Source organism: Ceratotherium simum, chromosome 6, assembly GCF_057802395.1.
Source record: "Ceratotherium simum simum isolate JZ-2026a chromosome 6, ASM5780239v1, whole genome shotgun sequence".
NCBI classification, from domain to species: domain Eukaryota; kingdom Metazoa; phylum Chordata; class Mammalia; order Perissodactyla; family Rhinocerotidae; genus Ceratotherium; species Ceratotherium simum.
Genome location: NC_141905.1, coordinates 59,530,893 through 59,556,845, shown reverse-complemented (window position 1 = coordinate 59,556,845; position 25,953 = coordinate 59,530,893). Strand labels below are relative to the sequence as shown.

The 25,953-nt window shown below is 36.0% G+C and overlaps 1 protein-coding gene across 2 annotated transcripts in view; it reads left to right on the top strand.

Moving 5' to 3' along the window:
- The window catches only part of HPSE2 (heparanase 2 (inactive)), a 710,163-nt gene that overhangs the window by 442,116 nt on the left and 242,094 nt on the right, over positions 1 to 25,953 (top strand). For both annotated transcript variants that reach the window (XM_087432419.1, XM_087432420.1), the window contains one exon: positions 8,035 to 8,208. In XM_087432419.1, the coding sequence (XP_087288545.1) occupies positions 8,035 to 8,208 (174 nt within the window). The remainder of the gene's footprint in view (positions 1 to 8,034; positions 8,209 to 25,953) is intronic.

Sequence of the window (25,953 nt, the reverse complement as noted above, 5' to 3'; positions counted from 1 at the left end):
TTAGTCTAAGGGAATGTGCATTTAAAATTTGGTAGATATTTTTAAACTATCCCCTAGAAATAGTATTTGCATACTTTAAAATTAGTTTCTTAAGGTCACGTTTCTTAAAAGCAATCCTAGCCTCTTTACTAATGTCGGTGTCTTTTTTACTCTTTTCCTGTCACCATTTAAATGGACTTCTAATGGGATCCAGAGGTCCCACTATACTCACTGGCATTCACTTTTCCCTTTAATCTAGTTAAATTGATTAATGTAACAATTAGTCTCTAGCCTGGAGTCTTCTGATAGTGTTGTAATTTTTATTCACAGACATTTCCCAAATCTCATTCTCTTTCAACAGTTTCAGTCAAATTACAGACATTTGCGCTGATTTCTTTATAACCTAGTTAAGGTTTCATTGCCCTGACTAAACTGGAAATATTTCTCTTCGTATTGAAATCAGCTCTCAGCTGGGAGGTATCTTCACTCGTTCTGAAATGGCTGTTTTCTTCCTAGGCAATTTTCAAATTGTTCTCTCTTAATAGCTACAATTAAAATGCCCCCCTTCTTACTGGATGTACTCACTAATTCAAACGGCTCCCCACTAACTGATGCTTTCTCTCCAAATTACAAGAGGCAGAGTTGGTTCAGAGTTAACCTCACTCTACTTTCACTCTCACATTTCTTTTCTGGATTCCACTAGAAATTCCTCTATTCTTCCAGCCTCTATTGGATAGTCACCTATGCCTCCCCAGTATTATTCATTCCAAACTGAACATCTAAAGCAATGAGTATATTATTTGAATGCATTAACAGCATGGAGTAATAGACGTAATCGAGAGGGAATTTTCTACAATGAATAGTGATAAATAAGGTTGAGTGTATAGGGTGCAGACAGATTGTAAGTGGTATTGAATGGGCCTAAATAACACCTGTTTGAGTCAGGTGTTTATTAAGGCTTATTGTGTATCAGACACTAAAATGGATGCTAAAAAAGCAGACATGGTACTTTCTCTTTAGCAGATACTCCAGTCTGCCTTTAGAGACGGAGACAGAGCTGAACAATGATAGCATGGTTGGCTTTTGCTGTAACAGGAGCTGATAAAGAAGTGGGAGAGAACAGAGGAGGGAGCCCCAATGTCTCTTCACCTTAGGGAGTCAAGGAAGACCTCAGAGAGAAGACCATTGACCTAGGCTATGAAGAATAAAGAGAAGAGGAGGAAGGATATTCCAGGCAGAGATAAAAAGCTTAGAATAACAGGGAGCCATGGAATAATGTGGTTTGTCAAGGAATGATGAAGACTTCTAATGAGGCCCAAAGTTCATCAGACTAGTGTTTGAGAAACTCTTCGGCCGAGTGTAAGCAAGTATCATACAGAAAACATAGTTTATTTGTTATAGGACTCAGTCCAATCCTATTCATTTCTAAATTGGTAAAAAAGATTAAAACACACCCTTTGTGACTATTTTGATCTTTCAAAACCTTTATGTGAAGGGAGAGTGCTTTTTCTGGGTAAAGACTTGTACCCATGACCCTTAGCCTTAGCTCTTGGAGGACAGTACTGGTGTCTCCAAAAGAGGAAATTGGTGCTGAGTGCAATAGAGTCAGCTTCTTCTAATTGTGAGTACGTGAGAATATGAACAGATTATCAAGATGAACAACAAAATATAGAGATCGGACATACTTGAGGAGAGCTCTATTAATATTTTAGTGTCAGTCCCCTGAGGCAGCTGCCTCCTTCTCCTGAAGAAAAAAAGCATGTAATGGACAGGGGCCTGTTTAGGGTAGGGTCAATAATGGAATGACTTCCTAGGTATTGAGTTATGAAGAAACTTTAATGCTTCATCTTGATAGAACTCTGGGGAAGCACAATTGGAAGCCAAAATTACTCAGCAAATCACTATTTAATTCATAGGTGATATTTGTGGCTGCATGATTTCTATAGAAGAGGAATTTAGAGATGGCTATCAGTTTTGAAAGTGAGAGATAGGGCCATGTCTATAAGCTTTGTTTGTATAGTACTTTACATAAGATTAAGAAAATGACAATTGTCTCTGTCAAATAATGGTGGAAACGTAGGGTAGCCATTACTTTGGGGGGAATAAATAAACACAAACAGGATGAAAAAGGGAGAAGCTATCCTGGAGAGGGAGTCAAGGAAGGTAAGAATCAAGAAACCTTTAGTGCCCAGCAGAAAAGAGAGCAGGGGAAGTGCTGGGATAGACTGCTTTGAGGACACATTGGTATGTGTAAGTCAGAAAATTCCTATGACGGTTCTACTCTCCCTCCTCTACAGCTCTGTACCTCTCCCAACCTTTCAAAATGTTTTACTTAATCAGATTTATATCTTCAGTTGATACCTCTCCCCTTGACTCTGAATTTGTAAATTCTGCCCACTCAAATTCTTTACTTATATGTCTAATAGGCATCTCAAACTTAATGTGTCCAAAACCAAAATTCTGATCTTGGCCTTCCTCTCTTCCTTTCTATCAATCTTCAACACTTCCTTCTTCAACGTCAAGTTCACTTTCTGTTGCTTAAGCCAAAAACTTGAGAGTTTTCCTTGACTCTTTTTTTTTTCTCACACTCCATATCCAACCCTTCAGCAGATCTTATCAGCCCTACCTTTAAAACATCCCAGGATCTCAACCACTTCTATCACTCTGCTGCTACCACCGTGGTCCAAGCTACTATGGTCCCTTGCCTGAATTATTACTATAGACTCCTAACTACTTTCCTTGCTCTCACCTTTGCCCTCTATTCCCCCTGCAGTCTCTTTTTAGCTAAGCAGCCAGAGTGACGCTTTTAAAATGTGAATCAGGTCATGTTCAAAACCATCCAGTGGTATCCTGTGTCATTCAGAGTAAGAGCCAAAGACCGTACGATGGCCAGTAAGGCCCTACACAATCTGGCCTTGCTACCCCTCTGATCTCATCTCCTACTGCTCTCCCTTTCCCTCATTCTGGGGCAGCCACACTGGTCCCTTTGCTGGTCGTCACATTCATCAGTCTCCTACTTGTCTTGGGCCTTTGCCTTTACTGTACCCTCTGCCTGGAATTCTTTCCATAGTTGTCCACTTGACTTATTCCCTCACCTCCATCAGGTCTCTACTCAAATGTTACGTTATCAGTGAGGTTTATAGCATACCACCCACATTGGTTCTAGACTCCCCTACGTTGCTTTACCTCCCCCATCGACCCCCACTGCAACCACATTAAATGTAAACTCCATGAGGCTAGGACTTGTTTTCTGTTTTGTTCATTGCTGTGACTCTAGAGACTATAATCTTGCCTGGCATATAGTAAGTGGTCAATAAATATTTGTTGAATAAATGAATGAATCCTACTAGAAATTCCAGCCAGCCTGTTGCTTAATTTAACGAGAATCCTATTTTTTGTATTTTGGATTGTTGTTTGTCTATTTTGTTTTTAAAATGCCAACACCTGAGGAAACTAAGGTAAATGACCGTCATTCATATCTTATTGTAAATTCATTGATCCTACCTGTTTCTAATATACAGCTGAGATTAGCCTCATTGAAGAAACGGCTTTTCAACAGATGGAGGTCTTAGATTTTGGTTAATTTTTTTAACCTATCTCTGGTGCTTCTCTAGTTACTATTTTGTTTCTTTTCTTCCTTTTGTTGCCACAGAATTTCAAGAAGTAAGTTCGTTTACCACAGTCTATTCCTTTTCCTCTACCACTCATTTTTTAAGTTCACACCCCCACTTTAAATCTAGTTTCTAACCTCACTGTTTGATTAACCATAATAGCTTCTTTTTTTCTCAGTCCTTTTTCTCCTCAATTTCTCACCAACACCTACTGTCATTGACCAGCTCCTCCTTGAAACTGTCTTCTTTTGGGTTCCTTAAGACTACTATTCTGATTCTCCTCTTTCTTCCCTGACCTTTTTTTTCCCCTTCTTCCTGACCTTTATGTGTGGACATTTCTCAAAGTTTTGTCCTCAGCCATTTTATTCTTCGGAAGTCTCAAGAGCCTTCACGGCATCAGCTATCAGCACTATATAGACAACTTGCAAGGCTGTTCTCTCTTACATCTCCCTCAAGCCCCAGTTCCTCCTCCTCAACTGCCTGCTAGACAGGGCTCCTTAGACTTATATTCCTATGAGATGCCAAGGCATTCTGACTGGAGGACAGAGAGGCATTGGCACCCTCTGGTGGAGAGAGTAGAAAATCGTCTTTAAGTATCGGCTTGCTTGAATGGAACCTGACAGCAAATGTTCCAAGGAAGATTACATTTGTTGAGCAGCTACTAAATGCTCTATATTCAGATATATGTAATTTTCTAATAAACTCTAGAGTACATCTCTTGAACTAGAAATAATAATTATTACACAGATCTCTCTTTGGGACCTTTCAGTTTCTTACTAGACCACTTTTATGCAACAAAAAGGATTTGGACTTGGAGAACTCTTCAGCATGATTTTAAGGCAGGAAATTGCTCTCTGATAGATGCTGTGAAGGATATAATGAGATATAGTACCAGCCTTAAAGAACTTCACAGTTTAACTGGGTAAACATTCACTCTAGAGAAGTGACTAAGAGGTAAATACCCAAGGTAAGACAGTGTCACAGGAGATGTCACAAGGCACTCAGATACCAGCAAATGGTAGACCCTGAGTTTAGAGAAGGTTGAGGTCACAGTAGGGAGATTGGTGTGTTCAGGAATGGCTTCATGGAGGAGGCAGGACTTAAACTTATCCTTAATGAAGTATTTCCCAAATTTGCACTCTAGTTCTCAATTTTTGCCATGTTAACAAACCATCTATATTGTTATTTCTCCACACTTTTCTTTACATTGACACCTTTTTTGGGGTAAATACCTTTTACCTTGTCTTAAACCACCAAATCCAAGAAATCACAGGTTTGATTTATGTTTGTGTTTGATACATATTTGTTTTTCTAATGCATGTGAAACAAACACAGGAAATCTTCATTATGTGGAGATAATTAGTTCTAGAAAAAGGCCACTTAAAGGGAATCAATCTACCAAAAAAGTTTTCAGTCATTCACATTAAATTTTGATGCAAAAGTTTGATTAGGATTTTAGTTTATAAATGACACATGAAAATTTTGAAAATAAGTATATTTCATTATATACTTAGCAAATTATAAGCTGTCATTGCAACTGTGAACAATTTGAATGCATAAAATGTTGTTTAGTTGAATATTGAGTATTTTTCTGATAAAATACCTTTTGTGGCACCATCATAAATATTAAAAGACTTCAAAATAGACCTCTCTTGATCTTAATATTTCAATTATTTTTTGAGCAGCCTATTTCATTATCATCCTTGTGAGTTTTCTCTTGTTCAGTTAATTGATCTAATTCTTCAAGAGCTTTATTTGCTAGTGGATTGCGTGTGTTTTGAGCGGTTATCAGACGTTATTTTCATTGATCTCGTGAAATCTTGCCTCTTTTGCTCAGATTTGCAACTTTGGGTAGATTTATACTGGGTTTGCATTATACTGGAGAAATTGAAAACATCATTGATTTGATTAGTGAGGATGTTGCCAAGTGGAAGGAATGTTTAATTCAGTTCTCAGTTCAACAGTGAATATTTTGGTATTAGGATGACTTTTATTTTCCTATGCATCTCTTAGCTTTAGGACAGCCTTCTGAAACTTTTTATGCCAGAGGAACGCTTGAAATAATTCTCAAGTCTCAGGGAACCCCTGGATAAAAATTATATCTCAAGCTCATAGTATGTCAGTGCGATCATTTAGTTGTGGATGTAATCCAATAGTAATTGCCAATGGTCTTTTAAATAGAGAGTGATATTTCCCTAAGAATCTGTTTAGTATGCCAACTTCTTTTAGTCTATTCTTTTGTAGGTTCCCCCTCCCCACAAAGGATACTGACTCTAATGTAGGTCAGTGGTATAGATAGAAGAAACTTCAGTTTTTCCTTTTTAAAATTTCCTACTTGATTTTTTTGTACCTTACCCGAGTAGGGCTAAAAGTCTTATCACGAATTTCTGTCATACAAATGCTGTTGAGGTATGGTATGTGGTATACAGTAAGTGTAAGGATAGGTTTTTTTCCCTCCTATTTAAAACTAAAAATGACTTTTTAGACAACCTTTCTTGAAAATAAAAAAAAGTAGTTAACTTACTTTCTTGAAATTAATCCTTTTCTTTCCTTTTTATGAATTTGAAACCTTATGAGGCATAGTATGGTTTTGTTAAGTAACTTGTTTAAGCCAAAATGAGATATAATTTTCTTAAAGGTAGGCTTGTTAGGTTTATTTAAATAAAGTTTATGAATTTAATTAATATTGTTTTCAATATAAAATAAATTAACAGTATTGAATAGTAAAGTTACTAAAACTATACATCAAAGCAATATGAATAAATTATAGCCTAAGACAAAATTTTGTATAAGAGTTTGAAAGAAACCATTTTATTACTGAATGGCATGGTCAGGCTCATGTAGATAACTCTGAAATTAATACATACATGTGTTGGTTTCATGATCACTATAGTAGGCCTATAAATGCATTTTAATTTTAATTGCTCTTTTGGAACTAAAAGTAGATAATTGTTTATTTCTTTAATGTGAAACTTATGCCTTTTGTTGTTGCCTAGTTACTTGATTCTGGTTTGAGTGTGAGATAAGTTCCTATGGATTTTATTTTCAACTGAAATGAGACAATTTCTGTTCTTGTCTTTGATGCTTCTTAAAAAATACTTTCTCATACATGAGAAGATGAAAATGGCAGCCCCCTATATCCCATTTCAAAAACTGATAATGGACTCAACCAAATGATCATGGTCCTGCGTTATAGGACTAAAAAACCTATAACAATTGCTATTGGGGCACCTTGGTCACTCTGTCATCTTTTGTGCACTCCCTAGTGACATCTTGTGGAACTCCTCTTCCCAGTGTTCCTTAGAATCCCATTTGAGAAACCCTGCTCTAGGGCTTGGATAATAAATAGTAGGATAATGTGAACTCCTGTACATAATTAATAACCTAAAATTTTTTTTTCAGTCTGTATACCTCTTAAAGTCATGTCATCCATACATTGGGAAACACTCCTAAAAGGACAAGTAAGATCTGAATATATTTAAAGGAGGAAAAAAGGCATGCCAAATGAGGAGAATAATTAGAGCAAAGGCCAATGGGACAGGAGATTCTATAATAAATAGAGCTGGCTGACACCAACAAAGAACTCACTGACAATAATAAAGAGGCCTGAAGCAGGGGTGGGGAGGGGAATTATGGTTGAGTTGAAGAGGCCTTGAACTAAGGAAAAAAAAGTTCTTGAAAATCCACTAAGATTTTGAAGGGTGAGGAAAACTGATGAAAGTGATAGGGGGAAGATGAATCTGGCAAGATGGGGAGACTTTAGAAGAGTAGACAGGCAAGTACAGACATTGTTGTGACAATTCATGCAAGTGGAAATGAGAGCCGGAACCAGAATGGTGGCAGTAGAAATGAAGGAATCGGATGGGTATGGAACACACGGTGAATAGAGTTGATGGTATCTGGGATCAACCTGACAATGTACATATTTCTACGAATGGTTATTGTATTTCCCTTCTCAGAAATATTAGAAATGTGGAATCAACTGAAATTTTTTTGGAAGTGCTGCTAGGCTGAGCTATTTTCCAAAACTCACCAGCCAATCGTCTTTCCTAGCCTGTCTCCTAACACTATTCCTATGATTTTATTAAAAAAATACAGAACCAGCCAGGCCAGATCTTCTGATTTTTCAAGAAAAGCTAGAAATCTAGCTACCTTATATATCTTCCCATTTTTAAATGTTAGCAATTCAATTTTTTTGTTAACAAAACATACTGTGGACTAAACTTGGTTGCCAATTTGCAACCTCTAGCTGGAATTGTGTATGCTGCTTTCTAAAATCACCTTGAAATCTACCCCGAATCAAAAGGTAATAGTCCCTTTTAGAAGCCTATCTGTAATTCCTATTAACAGGAAGCTCATAGGAAGGCTTTTTGTAGTAGCTAATATTTTCCTTTTGTTGGAATGTTGATTTGAAAGTTACAAGCCTTTCTCTGTTTCTTCCCAGCCAGGTCTCTAGATAAACTTTATAACTTCGCTGATTGCTCTGGACTCCACCTGATATTTGCTCTAAATGCACTGCGTCGTAATCCCAATAACTCCTGGAACAGTTCTAGTGCCTTGAGTCTGTTGAAGTACAGTGCCAGCAAAAAGTACAACATTTCTTGGGAACTGGGTAATGGTAAGTAAGGATGTTATTTCCTCTCAATTGACAAGATGAAGGGTGAAAAATAAGTTGGCTTGGGATATAGTCTCAGTCAGACTATCTCTAGGGTGCTGGCCCAGAAACATTTGCGATGTTTGGCCACTGAGTTGACCTTCCAAATATTAAAAGACCAGATGGTGAAGGACAGTAGATTTAGTGAACCCACACCATATGAACTTATAGTTATCTCTAGTTAGCTCATTCCAAATAGGGGAAAATGCCATATGTGATTTACAACTAACAAATTGATGTTAAACCAGATACGAGCTGTCTGCACAGCCTAAGCTGCATTTTACAATGTGTGTTCTATGGAACACTGCTTCTACAAGATGACCCTTATAATAATTCAAAAGAGCTTGGTCAAATATATTTGAGGACTGCTCTACAGTGTATGTACCTCTTGAAGGTTCACAATACGCATTAGCATATAAAAGGCTCTGAGAAGTTCTGCTGCAACAAAATCTGTATAACACTTTTTAACCCCGCATTTCTTAAACCATTTAACCAGGGTTTGTTTCAGGGGTGTGCAGCCTATGCAGTCGCATAGGGCCCCAGGCTTAGAAGAGACCCATGCTTAGTTTAATGCTCTGCTGTCGCCATCTTGAAATTCTTAGTTTTTTAACAAAGGGACTCACTTTTTCATTTTGCATGGTCCCTACAAATTATATAACCAGCCTTGTTTAATCATTGAACTGTGTGTGTATGTAAGAGAGAGAGAGACCTATTATCATCCCATGGAAAAATATTCCATGGAACATACTTTGGAGAAATATTGCCTGAATTACGCTACTTTTCCTAATGATATATATGTATGTAGGATATATATGGTATTCTGTATATCACAACTCTCTAATATATTTTTTAATTATTTTATTGAGGTCAAGATGGTTTATAACATTGTATACTTTCAGGTATACATTATTGTTTATCAGTTTCTGTATAGACTACATCGTGCTCACCAATAATAGTCCAGTTTTTATCCGTCACCTTACCTATGTGCTCCTTTACCCTTTTCACCCACCCACCCCCAGCCCCTTCCCTTATGGTAACCACTAATCTGTTCTCTTTATACCTGTGTTTATCTTCCATATATGAGTGAAATCATATGGTATTTGCATGACTCTCTAATATTATTGAGTCAGTTAATATGGGTGTTAGTTAAAATTATGGATAGTATAAATTTGAAAATATTCTGATTCTCTAATTAAAAGACATTTTGGTAGACCTTAGAACAAAACTACTGAGTGTAACAAACCAAGACGTCTCTTAAAATTACTGTTACAAATTGATATCAACATTTTTGTCCATGGCTTCATATATCCACGGCTAACCCATATTTGTTTGGAGTGCTGTGTATGTGTGTGCACGTACACATTCACATGTGTGTATTTATTGCACTCTAGAATTTGAAGTCTTCATAATAAGATAGCAAGGGATGGGGGTCTTATATAAGAATAAGTGTCCTATTTACCTATCAGTAGCCATTTACTGGAATGTAGCTCTCAGTTTCTTTCCTCTTACTCTTTCTTTCTCTCTTCCTCTCCTGAAGTGGGGAAAATTTGGGGAGAATTAGGGACCAAATGGAGACCCACTGAGCTGAACTGAAAGATGCTTTGGCTGTCGGGGTTAGAACTGAGGTAGCCTGAGGTTTTTCATCTTCCCAACCAGTCTGGGTATCATACATTCTATGATGAAAGCAAGAGTGATGTGATCAGCTGTGAACTTGGCAAAATTATTGCATAGTAGGCAAAGTCCTTTACTGATCCCTACCCTTCCCATCTTCTATTTCATGCCCTTTAACATTATTTGGTATTTTACGTTGTCTACTCATCACCCTGCCAGCTAACCTTACCCTACCCCAGTATCAGACTCCACCTAGCTTAGCTATCTTCCCCAAACAGAGCAAAATATTCTTCAAACAGTGCGTTCCCCAAACAGGGCATTATACCTGTCATGAGGGACCAATTAGGTATAATGTTTAAAGTGTGTGAGTATAAGACAGTAAGGAGTGGTAGGGCCTCTGGTGAATTAGAGAATACATGCTCTGCCTAAAGGCTTCATTTGTTTGTTTTCTTTTTAAAATATTGTGCTACCTAAATAAAATTGGTTTGTAAAAAATCTCAGCTAGCTATAGATAAGTCCAAAGCAATTAAAAGTTACTTCCAGGGTTTTTAACATCTCTGAATGTAGGAGCTTGTTAAACTTAATAAATCTTTAATTGGTATAACTGGGGTAATTTGGTGGTGCGGGTGGGTGGGGAAAGCGAATATATATATCTTTCTGTATATACCCATCTATTCCAGACAACTGAGAGCCTGGCCTTCCTCATCTACCTCCTTCCCCCAAACTATGCTAAATAGTTTGGAGATAGAGCTAATTACCTTAAAAGAATGTTATTTAGTCACCTTAGCCATACAACACTTGATTCCCATCATCATCTTTTTAAGTGTCTCTTCAGGGCTTAACAAAAACAGAGAATCATTGAGGAGGAGAAAAGGCACAATCATAGATAAGAAAATAGATGGGGATGTAGATAGGAATAGATAGGAAAATAACCAAATCTATGAATTTAAAAATTCAATCAAGTGAAAAGTATGTGGTAATGTTTTTGTGAGCATTTCTATCAAGGCAGATACAGATGATTTTTGAGTCTCTAGTCAAGAAGACTAGAATTGGTTCATTTTTCCTCCCTTACTTGTACTTTAAAAACTACGTTTCTATTTTTTGATATGACTAATAAATAATCTGCCCAACTCAACATACCTTTTAGGGTTTGAAGATTTATTTTGCTGCTTCTTCCAATCCATTCTACAACTACTGTTAGTTTTTCTTGTGCTAGAATCATATTACTTAAGATTTCTATTGTGTTATGCTCACAACCATTGTGTGTTGTATATTCAGGCCCTTCTCTCTCAAAATTGTCTGGTTATCCTCCTGGCCTAGACTTGTCTCTCCAATATTTTATCCATTTTCTTGTTTGTAACCTTATCTTCTTGGACAGAGGTAATAGTTTAATCATTATATCCAGATAGAGAGAGGGACAATAGAACTGGTCAGTCCTCTTATCACTCATCCTTTGGTATACTCACATCCTGTTAGCAAGCATTTTATCTCTCAAGCAAATCTAGCATTGGAAAAACCAAAGTGGACATTTCTTTGGTTGTTTCTCCTAGAGTGGCTAAACTTCAAGGGACTAACCTTTTTTTTCTCCTGTGAAATCAGTGAATATTATGGGCTACAGACCACAAAAGCAAGACACACCCAATATCAATAGGTAAAGATGAAGAAAGTTTAGGATGTCAAAGTCTATGAAAGAGTGACTTTCTTGATACAAGATTTTTAACAACTACATTTTGTAGATATAAAATGTTTCCTTAAGTGTCATAAATTGTAAACTCTGCATTTGATTAATGCTAGGTGATAATTGTAATTATTTGCATTTCTATTAATCATTGGTGAATCTAAAGTAAGGAAGAACTGGGGGAATTTTGAAGCTGGGACTCAAACTCTGGAAGGGTAGAATAAGATAGTCTTATTAAGAAAAGTCTTAATAAGATAGAATAGTCCAACTCTGCTCTAGAGAGACAGTGTTTGTTCTCTAGAGGGCCATCCTTAACAAAAATCCTCTGAAGATAATGCAGCATCTCTAATTGAACTTTACATTATGAATTGCCCCTCAAATTAAGTGTGCTTCCCAAATAGATCTGCCCACTTCTGTGAACAAATAAAAGCTACTGTAATTAATTACTGAATCAGTGTCATATATTCATACCTACACCTGACCTGTACATTCACCAGTTATTCTCTTACGATTTTAGTCATATGATTCAGTTCCCTGGAACCTGATATATACTAGGTGATTTCATAAAATCAAATTTCTGACTTTACAAAATTTAGCCCCTTAGGGATGATGATTCTGGCAGCTCAGCTTTATTTATTCATTCATTCACTCAATATTTATTAAGCATTTAGTCTGTGTTTGTGTGGATAAATGTATGATGTATTTATGTCTAGCCATTTATACATTTTGATCATGTATATTTGTGTATATATAACAGTTATAGCCTTGTGAAGGCCAAATACAGGGTTGAGCCACCGTCCTCAAACATGTTGCCAATTGTTTATGAGGCTAGATCATAGCTCAGAGCTTTAGAGAACTATATTTTCATAGGATAGAGTTCTGATGGTTAGGGAAGGAGAAAAGGAGAAAAGAGGAGGAGAGAGGAAGATGAGAATCCATATATAGTTTCTTTACCTTCTTACTTCTCTCCTTTTCCTCTCGCTGTCTGCTTCTCACCTTCATCACCTTCATCTTCTCAATTCTTTCTCCACATACTCCTATCCACATACATACTCTCATGCCATTTCATCATTTAATTTGTGTTTAACATTTAATACATATGTATTGAGCACCTGCTATGCAAAATATTATGCCAAGTGCTGGAGTGGGAGTTGGAGGATATCCTTAAAATCCTTCTCTGCCCACCACTGTATTGCTTGGTAGAGCACACTGTGATAGAGAAGAAATGTACAGAATAAAGAATTCCCAGCCTCTAGGAGTTTATTATCTAAAGGTAAAGGCAGGATAAACTTAAAACTATTGAATTACTAAACCCTCATATGTTAGAACTGGAGGGACCCCTTATGGTTAGAAAGAAGTATAGAATAAATCAGAGAAGTTGTTAAACTAACAAATAATATAGCATAAAAATATAAATTAATGCACAAAAAGTGTTGATAAATTCATAGCTTACATTTGCAAGCACTGACGTTAATTATCCTTTGATTGTTAAGGGAATTTAGTGATGTTTGAATTGCATCAATTCTTTATTTGATTTATTGTTATTGTAGAGAACTATGTTCTCTCATGAAAATGGTTTAGTGTTACAGGTTACGGTGTAACTGTTTAGGGTTAGTTAGATAGTTGAGGAAAGCTTATGTGGGATAGCTGCTGTGTGTGGAGGTTTGATGAATAATTGATATGACCAAGATCATCTGTTTTGTTGTTCTCACTAATATGAGCCACCGTTGAGATGTGGTTGACACTTGAAGGAACATAATAAATAATTATCATTTTCTACTCATTTCTTAAATTCACCTTTGTTTGCTCAGAACAGGATACTATGAAAGAGAACACGTCTAACTGACATGGTCTGATAGAACTCTTGCCAGCTATTCTTAAATATTTTGAAACCCTGTCAGTAACTCGTAAAAACTGAGATTGAACCTGTAGTTCTGACTTACCTCATTGACACACCAGTGACTTCTCTGGCCATATGAGGTTGACAAGGTACAGAAAACCTGCTTTGGTCATTCTTTGGCTTCAGGTAATGGATGTGCACCAGCAGTAACTGTTCACAGCATATGAGGCTAACTCCGTATCTCGTTTGAAAGACTGTGAGCCACAATTCCAGCTACATGACATTTTGGAAAAAGTAAAGCTATAGAAAGAGAGTGAACAGACCAGTGGTTTCCAAGAGTTAAGAGTGGAGGAAGGAAGGATGAATAGGTGAAGCACAGGGAATTTTTACAGGTGATTATTTTGTATGGTACTGTAATGATAGATACATGACGTTATGCATTTATCAAAACCCATACAGCCTTACAACACAAATAGTAAATTGTAATGTAAACTATGGACTTTGCTTATAATAATATATCACTATTGATTCAATTATAAGAAATGTATCACACCAAGGCAAGATGTTACTAATAGGGGAAATTATGTGTGTGGACGGGGAAGATGGAGTATACAGGAATTAACTGTACCATCTATGCAATTTTCTATAAACCTAAAATTGCTCTAAAAATAAAAATAAAGTATATTAATTATGAAAAAAAGACTATGAGCCACAGTGTAGACCTACTTCTTGGAACTATGAATATCACTTAATGTATTGTTTCACTTCATATTAGGGACAACACAAGAATCAGTTCAAAGAATACTATTGGGCAAAGGATCTAAGTAGACATTTCTCCAAAGAAGAAATATAAATGGCCAATAAACACATTAAAAGATGTTCAACATCATTAGCCCTTGGGGAAAAGCAAATCAAAACCACAATGAGATAGTACTTCACATCCACTAGGATGGCCATAATAATAAAGGAAAGTAACAACTATTGGCAAGGATGTGGAGAAATTGGAACCCTCACACACTGCTGGTGGGAATGGAAAATGGTGTAGTCACTTTGGAAAACAGTCTGCAGCAGTTCCTCAAAAAGTTAAATGTAGAGTTAGATGTGACCTAGCAGTTCTACTCCTAGATATATATCTAAGTGAAATAAAAACATATGTCCACACAAAAAACTTGTACACAAATATTCATAGTAGCATTATTCATAATAGCCAAAAAGTGGAAACAACCCAAATGTCCACCAACTGATGAATGGATAAATAAATTGCCATATAGCCATAAATGAAATATTGTTTGACCATAAAAAGGAATGAGGTACTGATACACATTACAACATGGATGGACCTTGAAAAGACTATGCTAAATGAAAGAACCCAGACACAAAAGACCACGCTGTATGATTCTTTTTATATGAAATGTACAGAATAGGCAAATCTAAAGAGACAGAAAGTAAATTAGTGGTTGCCTAGGGATAAGGGTAGTAGGGCTGAGGGGTGACTTCTAAAGGACATGAGGTTTCTTTTTGGGTTGATGAAAATGTTCTAAAATTTATTGTGGTGATTGTTGCACAACTGTGTGAATATGCTTAAAACCATTGAATGATATACATTAACTTGGTGAATTGTGCAGTATATAAATTATATCTCAATACTTCTGTTATGAAAAAAGAAGACTATTGTGTGTTAATCTTTTTTATTTTAAAGAGAATACAACGCATATTCTCTGCCACTGGTTAATGACAAAAGACTTAGAGTTACTTCATTAGGAGGTTTACATGGGTAATTATCAACAGTATTGTCATCCTATATTTGTATAGTGTTTAGGTTACATAGCACTTCCAAATACTCTTCTATTTGGACCTCAAAACGCTAACTAAAGTGCCTAATACAGTAAATATTATACAAGTGAGGAAACATTGAAAAAGGTGAAGCAAATTGCTAAATTCTAAATCTCTGTCAGGAACTTGGGACTTCTAACAGAAAGGGAGGTACTTTTCCTACTACCTTATGGGCTTTTTTTTTTAATGGTATTAAAACTTCTTGGCTTTCTTCACTTCATTCAACTTTCATTCAACACATATTTATTGACTACCTAGTAAGTGCCAAAGGTACTGTCCTAGTTTTGAGAGATACAACAGTAAATAGTGGATAAATATCCTTGCCTACATCCTAAAAGAGGAGATGGATAATAAACAGGATTTGAAAACAATTTTGATCATTATCCTCTCTCACACAACATTTTTGCCTTTTAGTAATTCAAATTGAAATATTCAACTTGACCCTATTGCTTTTCTAACAATGAATTAATGTACCCCTCCCTCTCTCTCTACCACTCTCCTCCCCTCCCTTCCTTCCTCTTCATTTTATAATTCAGCAATCCTTAGAAAATTTACAGACTTGTACAACCGTCTCCACAATCCAATTTTAGAACGTTTCCATCACTCCAAAAAGATCCCTCATGCCAGCTTATGGTCAATCCCTGCAGCTATTCCCAGTCCCAGGAAACACTAATCTGCTTTCTGTCTTTATAGATTTGTCTTTTATGGACATTTCATATAACTGAAATCATACAATATGTAGTCTTTCGCACCTGACTTCTTTCACTTAGCATGTTTTTGAGGTTTATCCATGTTGTAGCATGTAAAAGTAGTTATTCCTTCTTATTGCTAAATAGTATTCCAGTGTATGGATATATGTTACATTTTGCTTTTCCATTCACCAGATGATGGACATTTGGATTGTTTCTGCTTTTTGGCTATGATAAATAATACTGCTATAAATATTCACATGCAAGTCTTTGTGAGGATATATGCTGTTATTTCTGTTAGGAAGATACCGGGGAGGGGAGTGGAGTTGCTATTTCGTATGGTAAATTTATTTTTTAACAAACTGCCAAACCATTTTACATTTTCACCAGCAACGTATAAGGTTTCCAGTTTTTCTCTATCTTTGGAAACACTTGTTAATGTCTGTCTTTTTTATTATAGCCCTTCTAGTGGGTTTGATATAGTATCTTAATATGGCTTTAATTTGCACTTCCCTAATGTCAAATGATGTTGAGTATCTTTTCATGTCCTTATCAGCCATTCTTACATCTTCTTTGATCGACTCAAATTTTATGCCCTTTTAATTGGATTGTCTTATTATTGAGTTGTAAGAGTTTTAAATATATTCTGGATACAAGTTCTTTATCAAATATATGATTTGAAAATATTTTTCCCAGTCTATAGGTCATCTTTTCATTTTCTTTATGGCATCTTTTGAAGTGCAGAAGTTTTGAATTTTGATAGAGTTCACTTTATTAATTTTTTTATTTTATGGATTGTACTTTTGGTGTCATATCTTTGCCTAACCAAAGGTCACAATGTGTTTTCTCCTATATTTTCTTCTAAAAGTTTTACAGTTTTTGCTCTTACATTTGGGCATAAGATTATTAAGGAGTTAATTTTTAAGTATGATGGGAAGTATAAATCTAAATCATCTTGTTACATGTAAATATCAAGTTATCTCGGCACTGTTCGTTTAAAAGACTATCCTTTCCCTATTGAATTCTCTTGACACTTTTGTCAAAAATCAATTGACCATAAATGGGTTTATTTCTGCACTATTAATTCTGTTCCACTCATCTGTATGTCTGTTCTTAGACTAGAACTACATTGTCTTGGTTACAATAGCTTTATAATGAGTTTTGAAATTGGAAAGTGTAAGTCCTCTAACTTTGTTCTTCTTTTTCAAAATTGTTTTGGCTATCCTAGTTGTTTGTATTTCCACGTAAATTTTAGGATCACCTTGTTGATTTCCTCAGTAAAGCCTGAAATTTTAATAGAGATAGCATTGAATCTATAGATCAGTTTGAAGAGAACTGTCATCTTAACAATATTGAGTCTTTCTATCCATGAGCATAGATTATCTCCTCACTTATTTAATTTTTGATTTCTCTCAGCAATGTTTTATAGTTTTCAGTGTGCAAGTTTTACACTTCTTGTGTTAAGTTTATTCTTAAGTATTTTATCCTTTTTGATGCAATTGTGAATGGAATTAATTCCTTAATTTCATTTTTGTACTGTGCATTGCTAGTGTTTAGAAATAAAATTGATTTTATATATAGATCTTTGATCCTTAAGCCTTGCTGAACTTGATTTTTAGATCTGGTATTTTTTCCTCCATGTGTGTGAATTCTTTAGGATTTTCAGTATACAGGATATGTTGTTTGAGAATAAAGACAGTTTTACTTTTTTATATGACAGTTTATGTGCTTTTTATTTCTTTTCCTTGCCTGATTGCTGACTAGAACCTCTAATACAAATGATGAACATAAGTAGCAAGAGCACACGTCCTTGCCTTGTTTGCAATCCTAGGGGGAGAACATTCAATATTTCACCATTAAGTATGATGTTTTACCATTAAGCATTCAGTATTTCACCATTAAATATGTAGGTTTTTCTTAGATACTGTTTATCAGATTGAGAAATTTCCCTTCTATTCATAGTTTGTTGAGAGTATTTATCAGGAATGGGTGTGAGATTTTGTCAATGCTTTTTTGTGTGTGTCTTTTGAGATAATAATGTTGTTTTGGCCTCTTATTCTTTTAATGGGATATTTTACATTAGTTGAGTTTTGGTATTAAATCAACCTTGCATTCCTGGCGTAAACCCCACTTGGTCATGGGATTTTAATACTTTTTATGTATTACTGGATTCAGTTTGTAAATATTTTATTGGGAATTTTTTTGTGTGTGTGAGGAAGATCAGCCCTATGCTCACATCTGCCAATCCTCCTCTTTTTGGCTGAGGAAGACTGGCCCTGGGCTAACATCCATGCCCATCTTCCTCCACTTTATATGGGCCACCGCCACAGCATGGTTTGCCAAGCGGTGCGTCGGTGCACGCCCGGGATCCAAACCCGCAAACCCCGGGCTTCCGCAGTGGAGCGCGCACACTCAACCACTTGCGACACCAGGCCAGCCCCTTTATTGGGAATTTTTGAATCCACATTTATGAGGGGTATCCATCTGTAGTTTTCTTTTCTTGTGATGTCTTTGTCTGGCTTTGGTATCAGGGGAAATTTGCCTCATAAAATGAGTTGGGAAGTATTCCCTCTTCCTCCATTTTCTGGAAGAGTTTGTGAAGGATTGGTATCATTTATTCCTTAAATATTTGATAGAATTCACCAGTTAATCCATCCGGGTCTAGGCTTTCTTTGTGAAATTATTTTTAATGATTAATGAATTAATATGTGGTTGTTTTTTTTTTTTTTTTGGTGAAGAAGATTGGCCCTGAGCTAACACCTGTTGCCAATCTTCCTCTTTTTGCTTGAGGAAGATTGTTGCTGAGCTAACATCTATGCCAATCTTCCTCTATTTTGTATGTGGGATGCTGCCACCACATCGTTTAATGAGCAGTATGTATGTCTGAGCCCAGGATTGGAACCAGCGAACCCCGGGTTGCCGAAGTGGAGCGTGCAAACTTAACCACTACACCACTGGGCTGGCCCCACAAATTAATATTTTTAATTCAATGTGTTTTGTTGTTATAGGCCTATTCAGATTTTCTATTTCTTTTTGAGTGGGTTTTAGTAATTTGTGTCTTCTTGAAATTTTTTCATTTCATCTGAGTTGTCTAAATTATTGGCATGAAGTTGTTCTTAATAGTCCCTGATCCTTTTAATTACTATGAGGTCCTTAGTGGTGTTACCTATTTTATTCCTAATTTTGGTAATCTGTGACTTCTCTCTTTTTTTCTTGGTCAGTCTAGTTAACAGTATGTCAATTTTGTTGATGTTTTCAAAGAACCAACTTGCTTTCATTGATTTTCTCTATTTTTTTATATCACTGATTTTACACTCTAAGTTTTATTATTTCATTCCTTCTTCTTGCTTTGGGTTTAGTTTTCTCTTCTTTTTCTACTGTCTTAAGATAGAAGCTTAGATTATTGGTTTGAGATCTTTCTTCTTTTTCTTCTTTTTTTTTTTTTTTTTTTTGGTGAGTAAGATTAGCCCTGTGCTAACATCTGTTGCCAATCCTCCTCTTTTTGCTGAGGAAGATTGGCCCTGGGCTAACATCCGTGCCTGTCTTCCTCTACTTTATATGTGAGATGCCTGCCATAGCATGGCTTGATAAGCAGGATCCGAATCTGCATACCCCGGGCTGCCGAAGTGGAGCATGTGAACTTAACCACTATGCCACCAGTCCAGCCCTGAGATCTTTCTGCTTTTTTAATATAGGGGTGTAAGGCTGTAAATTTCCCTTTAAGCATTGCTTTTTTTTTTTTTTCCCCCTAAACAACAAAAGTTTATTTTCTCACTGTTCTGGAAGCTGTAAGTCCAAGATCAAGATATCAGCAGATCTGGTTTCTTCTGAGGCCTCTCTTCTTGACTTGCAGGTGGCCACTTTCTCAGTATGTCCTCACATGGCCTTCCTTCTGAGTGTGCATCCCTAGTGTCTCTTTGTGTGTCCAAATTTCCTTGTTTTAAGACTTTTTTTTAGAGCAATTTTATATTCACAGCAAAATTGAGAGGAAAGTACAGATATTTTCCATATATTCCTTGGCTCCACACATGCATAACCTTTCCTGCTATTAACATCCCCCTCTAGAGTGTTACATTTGTGATAATTGATGAACCTACATTAATACATCATAATCACCCAAAGTCCATAGTTTACCTTATGGTTCACTTTTGGTGTGAACATACTAAGGGTTTGGATAAACGTATAATGACATGTATCCATCATTATGGTATCATACGGAGTATTTTCACTGCCCTAAAAATCCTCTGTGCTTCACCTATTTATCTTTCCCTCCTCTCCCCAACCCCTGGCAACCACTGATCTTTTCACTGTCACCATAGTTTTGCCTTTTCCAGAATGTCATATAGTTGGAATCATATAGTATGTAGCCTTTTCAGATTGGCTTCTTTCACTTAGTAATATGCATTTAATTTTCCTCTATGTCTTTTCATAGCTTGATAGCTCATTTCTTCTTAGTACTGAATAATATTCCGTTGTCTAGATGTACCACAGAGGGACCTTTGGGTAAATAGCAAGGAGCACAAGTGCTAGATTGTGTGGTCAGAGTATGTTTTGGTTTGTAAGAAACCACCAAAGTCTTCCAAAGAGATCGTATCATTTTGCATTCCCACCAGCAGCCAATGAGAGTTCCTGTTGCTCCACATCCTAGCTAATATTTGGTGTTGTCAGTGTTCCAAATTTTGGCCATTCTAACAGGTATGTAGTGGTATTTCATTGTTGTTTTAGTTTGCATTTCCCCGATGACATATGATATGGAGCATCTTTTCATATATGTATTTACCATCTGTATATCTTCTGTATATCTTCTTTGGTGAGGTGTCTGTTAAGGTCTTTGGCCCATTTTTTAATCAGGTTGTTTGTTTTCTTATTGTTGAGTTTTAAGAGTTCTTTGTATATTTTGGATAACAGTTCTTTATCGGATGTGTCTTTTGCAAGTATTTTCTCCCAGTCTGTGGCTTGTCTTCTCATTCTCTTGACAGTTTTTTTTGCAGAGCAGAAGTTTTTAATTTTAATGAAGTCCAGCTTATTAATTATTTCTTTCGTGGAATATGCCCTTGGTGTTATCCCATACATTTTTATATATTATATTTTCATTTTCATTCCATTAAAAATATTTTCTGATTCCCCTTGTGATTTCTTCTTTGACTCATGGATTATTTGTTTAATTTCCAAATATTTGTAGATTTCTCAAATTTCTTTCTGTTATTGAATTCTAGTTTAATTCTGTTGTGGTCAGGGCACATACATTATATGATTTAATCCTTTTAAATATATGAGATTTGTTTTATGATCCAGCATATGGTCTACCCTGTATGATAGTCTATATGCACTAGAAAAGAATGTGTATCCTGCTGTTGTTGAGTAGAGTGTTTGTAGATATCAGTCAGGTCAAGTTAGCTGATAGTGTTACTCAGGTTTTCTATATCCTTGCTGATTTTCTGTCTAGTTGTTCTATCCATTATTAAGAATATGGTATTGAAGTCTTCTTTTATTATTGTTGAATTTTCTATTTTTCTCTTCAGTTTTGTAAATTTTGCTTCATGTATTTTGCTGTTCTGTTGTGGGTATGTATATATTTGTAACTGTTATATCTTCCTGATAAATTGACCATATTATCATTATAAAATGCCCCACATTGTCTCTAGTAACATTTTTGTCTTAAAATCTATTTTGTCTGATATCAGTGTAGTCATTCCAGTTGTCTTATGGTTACTATTTGCATGGTATATCTTTTTTCATCCTTTTACTTGCAACTTCTTTGACTTTAAAGTATGTCTCTTTAGTTTGAATCTTATTTTTTTATTCAGCCTGACAATTTCTGCTTTTAATTGGAGTGTTTAATCTATTTACATTTAAAGTAATTGTTGATATGGTTGAATTTAATCTTGCTATTTTCCATTTATTTCATTTTTTTTCTTCCTGTGTTTCTCCTTTACTGCTATTTTATGCAAAAGTGATATTGCCTAAGGCACCATTTTAATTTCTTTGTTTTTGTTTTTAGTTATTTCTTAGTGGTTTCTTCTTATACTACATCTTAACTCATTACAATCTACTTTAGAGTAATACTAACTGAATTCCAGTTAAATACAGAAACTTTGATCCAACAGAGCTCAATTTCCCCCCCGTTTGTGCCATTATTATTCTAAATATTGCATCTGTATAAGTCTAACAATACAGTTTTATAGTTTTTGTTTTATGCAACTGTTATTTAAATTAGTTAAGAAAAGAGTGATGAATATTTTCAATTGTCTTTTATATTTTCCTATGTAATTACCCTAATTGGTGTTTATTTCTTTGTGTAGTTTTGAGTCACCATCTGGTGCCATTTCCTTTCAACCTAAAAGACTTCCTTTCTTACTTCTTATAAGGCAGATTTTCTCACAACAAATTCTGTCCTTTGTTTTTCTGGGAAGGTCTAAATTTTATTTTGAAGGATATATAGAATGCATATAGAATTCTTGGTTGACATTTTTTTTTCTTTCAGTATTTTGAATATGTCATCCCACTGTCTTCTGCCCTCCATTATTTCTAGTAAAAATTCAGCTGTTGATTTCATTGTGTTCCCCTGTATATGAAGAGTCATTTCAGTTCCAAAATTTACATTTGATCATTTTTTATAATTTCTATCTCTTTATTTATATTTGATTAGTCAATAAAATCATACTTTCATTTACTTTTTTATTGTTCCCTTTAGTTCTTTGTACATAATTATAATGGCAGTTTTGAAGTCCTTGTCTGCTAAATCTAACATTTGGGCGCCCTAAGAGACAATTTCTATTGACTGCTTTTTTTCTTGTTTATGGGTCACACTTTCCTATTTCTTTGCATGTCGTAATTTTTGTTGTTGTTGAAAACTATACATTTTAGATAATATGTTGGAGCAACTCTGGATTTTGAATCCTTGATCCCAGAGGTTGTTTCTGTTGTTTCTTTTTTGTTTATTTGTTTGTTAGTGACTTACATGGGCTAATTTTGTAGAATCTGTCTCCTTTGCATCATATAGCTGCTGATATTTCTTAAGTTTTTGATTTTTTAGTCATTTTTTATTTTTAAGTCCAGTTTCCTAGGGGTTGCCCCTGAGTCAACATAGCTTAATGGTGAGACAATGATTGATCAGAACTTGTGCTTTGTGGGGGCTGGCCCTGTGGCTTAGCAGTTAAGTGCACGCGCTCCGCTACTGGCAGCCTGGGTTCGGATCCCAGACGTGCACTGATGCACCACTCGTCTGGCCATGCTGAGGCAGCTACAACAACTAGTAGGATGTGCAACTACAACATACAACTATCTACTAGGGCTTTGGGGAGAAAAAGGAGGAGGATTGGCAAGAGATGTTAGCTCAGGGCCGGTCTTCCTCAGCAAAAAGAGGAGGATTGGCATGGATGTTAGCTCAGGGCTGATCTCCTCACAAAAAAAAAGAAGTTGTGCTTTGAGCCTGTAAGGCTTCTACCCTTTGCCAGTGGATCTGTGTATGAGTTGAGGAACAAATTTAGGCAGTTTACAAATCTGACTGGCTTTTACTGTTTGACATGCCTTCTCAAGTCTCCTTTACGAGTGTACTAGGTTTCACATTCATCTGGGAATGGCTGGACAGCTAATGCCCCCTCCAGTCTCACCTGAGCATGCACAGCCTTGCAGACTACAAGGAGTATGTGTGAGCTTATCAAGGCCCACGGTGGCTGTCTCATTCCCTAGATCTCCCTTGTTAAATTTCTTGCAAGTCTGCTGGTCTATTTCTTGTCCCTACCAGTATCAAAACGTCAAGCTAGCCAGAGATGTTGGCCTTCCCTGTGGCATGTGCTTCATTCCAAATCAAGTTAGCCCCCTCCAGCAGGGGAGCTGCTAGTTTTTAGGACTTCCTTGCCCTTTTATTTAATTAATTAATTAATTAATTTATTTTTTAATTTTTTGTTTATTGCAGTAACATTGGTTTATAACATTGTATAAATTTCAGATGTACATCATTATACTTCTATTTCTGCATAGATTACATCATGTTCACCACCCAAATACTAATTACAACCCATCACCACACACATCTGTCAAATTATCCCTTTCGCCCTCCTCCCTCCCCCTTCCACTCTGGTAACCACTAATCCAATCTCTGTCTCTATGTGTTTGTTTGTTGTTGTTATTATCTACTACTTAATGAGGGAAATCATATGTTATTTGACCTTCTCCCTCTGACTTATTTTACTTTGCATAATACCCTCAATGTCCATCCATGTTGTCACAAATGGCTGGATTTCATCGTTTCTTATGGCTGAGTAGTATTCTGTTGTGTATATATACCACATCTTCTTTATCCATTCGTCCCTTGATGGGCACTTAGGTTGCTTCCAAGTCTTGGCTATTGTGAATAACGCTGAAATGAACACAGGGGTGCGTGTATCTTTACGCATTGGTGTTTTCAAGTTCTTTGGATAAATACCCAGCAGTGGAATACCTGGATCATATGGTAGTTCTATCCTTGATTTCTTGAGGAATCTCCATACCGCCTTCCATAGTGGCTGCACCAGTTTGCACTCCCACCAGCAGTGTATGAGAGTTCCCTTCTCTCCACATCCTCTCCAACACCTGTTGTTTCCTGTCTTGTTAATTATAGCCATTCTGATGGGTGTGAGGTGATACCTCATTGTAGTTTTGATTTGCATTTCCCTGATAGTTAATGATTTTGAACATCTTTTCATGTGTCTGTTGGCCATCTGTATATCTTTTTTGGAGAAATGTCTGTTCAGGTCTTTTGCCCACTTTTTAATTTGGTTGTTAGTTTTTTTGTTGTTGAGATGCCTGTGTTCTTTATATATTTTGGAGATTAACCCCTTATCAGGTGTATGGTTTGCAAATATCTTCTCCCAATTGTTAGGTTGTCTTTTCGTTTTGTTGATGGTTTCCTTTCCTGTGCAGAAGCTTTTTAGTTTGATGTAGTCCCATTTGTTTATTTTTTCTATTGTTTCTCTTGCCCGGTCTGACATGGTGCTTGAAAATATGTTGCTAAGACCAATGTCGAAGAGTGTGCTGGCTATGGTTTCTTCTAGAAGTTTCATAGTTTCAGGTCTTACATTCAAATCTTTAATCCATTTTGAGTTAATTTTTTTGTATGGTGTAAGGTAAGGGTCTACTTTCATTTTTTTGCATGTAGCTATCCAGTTTTCCCAACACCATTTGTTGAAGAGACTTTCTTTTCTCCATTGTATGTTTTTGGCTCCTTTGTCGAAGATTAGCTGTCCGTAGATGTGTGGGTTTATTTCTGGGCTTTCAATTCTATTCCATTGATCTGTGTGTCTGTTTTTGTGCCAGTACCAAGCTGTTTTGGTTACTATAGCTTTGCAGTATAGTTTGAAATCAGGGAGTGTGATACCTCCAGCTTTGTTCTTTTTTTCTCAGGATTCCTTTAGCTATTCGAGGTCTTTTGTTGTTCCATATAAATTTTAGGGTTCTTTGTTCTATTTTTGTGAAAAATGTTGTTGGAACTTTGACAGGGATTGCACTGAGTCTAGAGATTGCTTTAGGAAGTATGGACATCTTAACTATGTTAATTCTTCCAATCCAAGAGCACAGAATATCTTTCCATTTCTTTGTGTCATCTTCAATTTCTTTTAGCAAAGTTTTATAGTTTTTGGTGTACAGATATTTCACCTCTTTGGTTAAGTTTATTCTTAGGTATTTTATTCTTCATGTTGCAATTGTAAATGGGATTGTATTCTTAATTTCTCTTTCTGCTACTTCATTGTTAGTGTATAGAAATGCAACTGATTTTTGTATGTTGATTTTGTATCCTGCAACTTTACTGTATTTGTTTATTACTTCTGAAAGTTTTTTGGTGGATTCTTTAGGGTTTTCTATATATAAAATCATGTGATCTGCAAATAGTGAGAGTTTCACTTCTTCCTTTCCAATTTGGATCCCTTTTATTTCTTTCTCTTGCCTTATTGCTCTGGCTAGGACTTCCAGTACTATGTTAAATAGGAGTAGTGAGAGTGGGCATCTTTGTCTGGTTCCTGTTCTTGGAGGGATAGCTTTCAGTTTTTCACCATTGAGGATGATATTAGCTGTGGGTT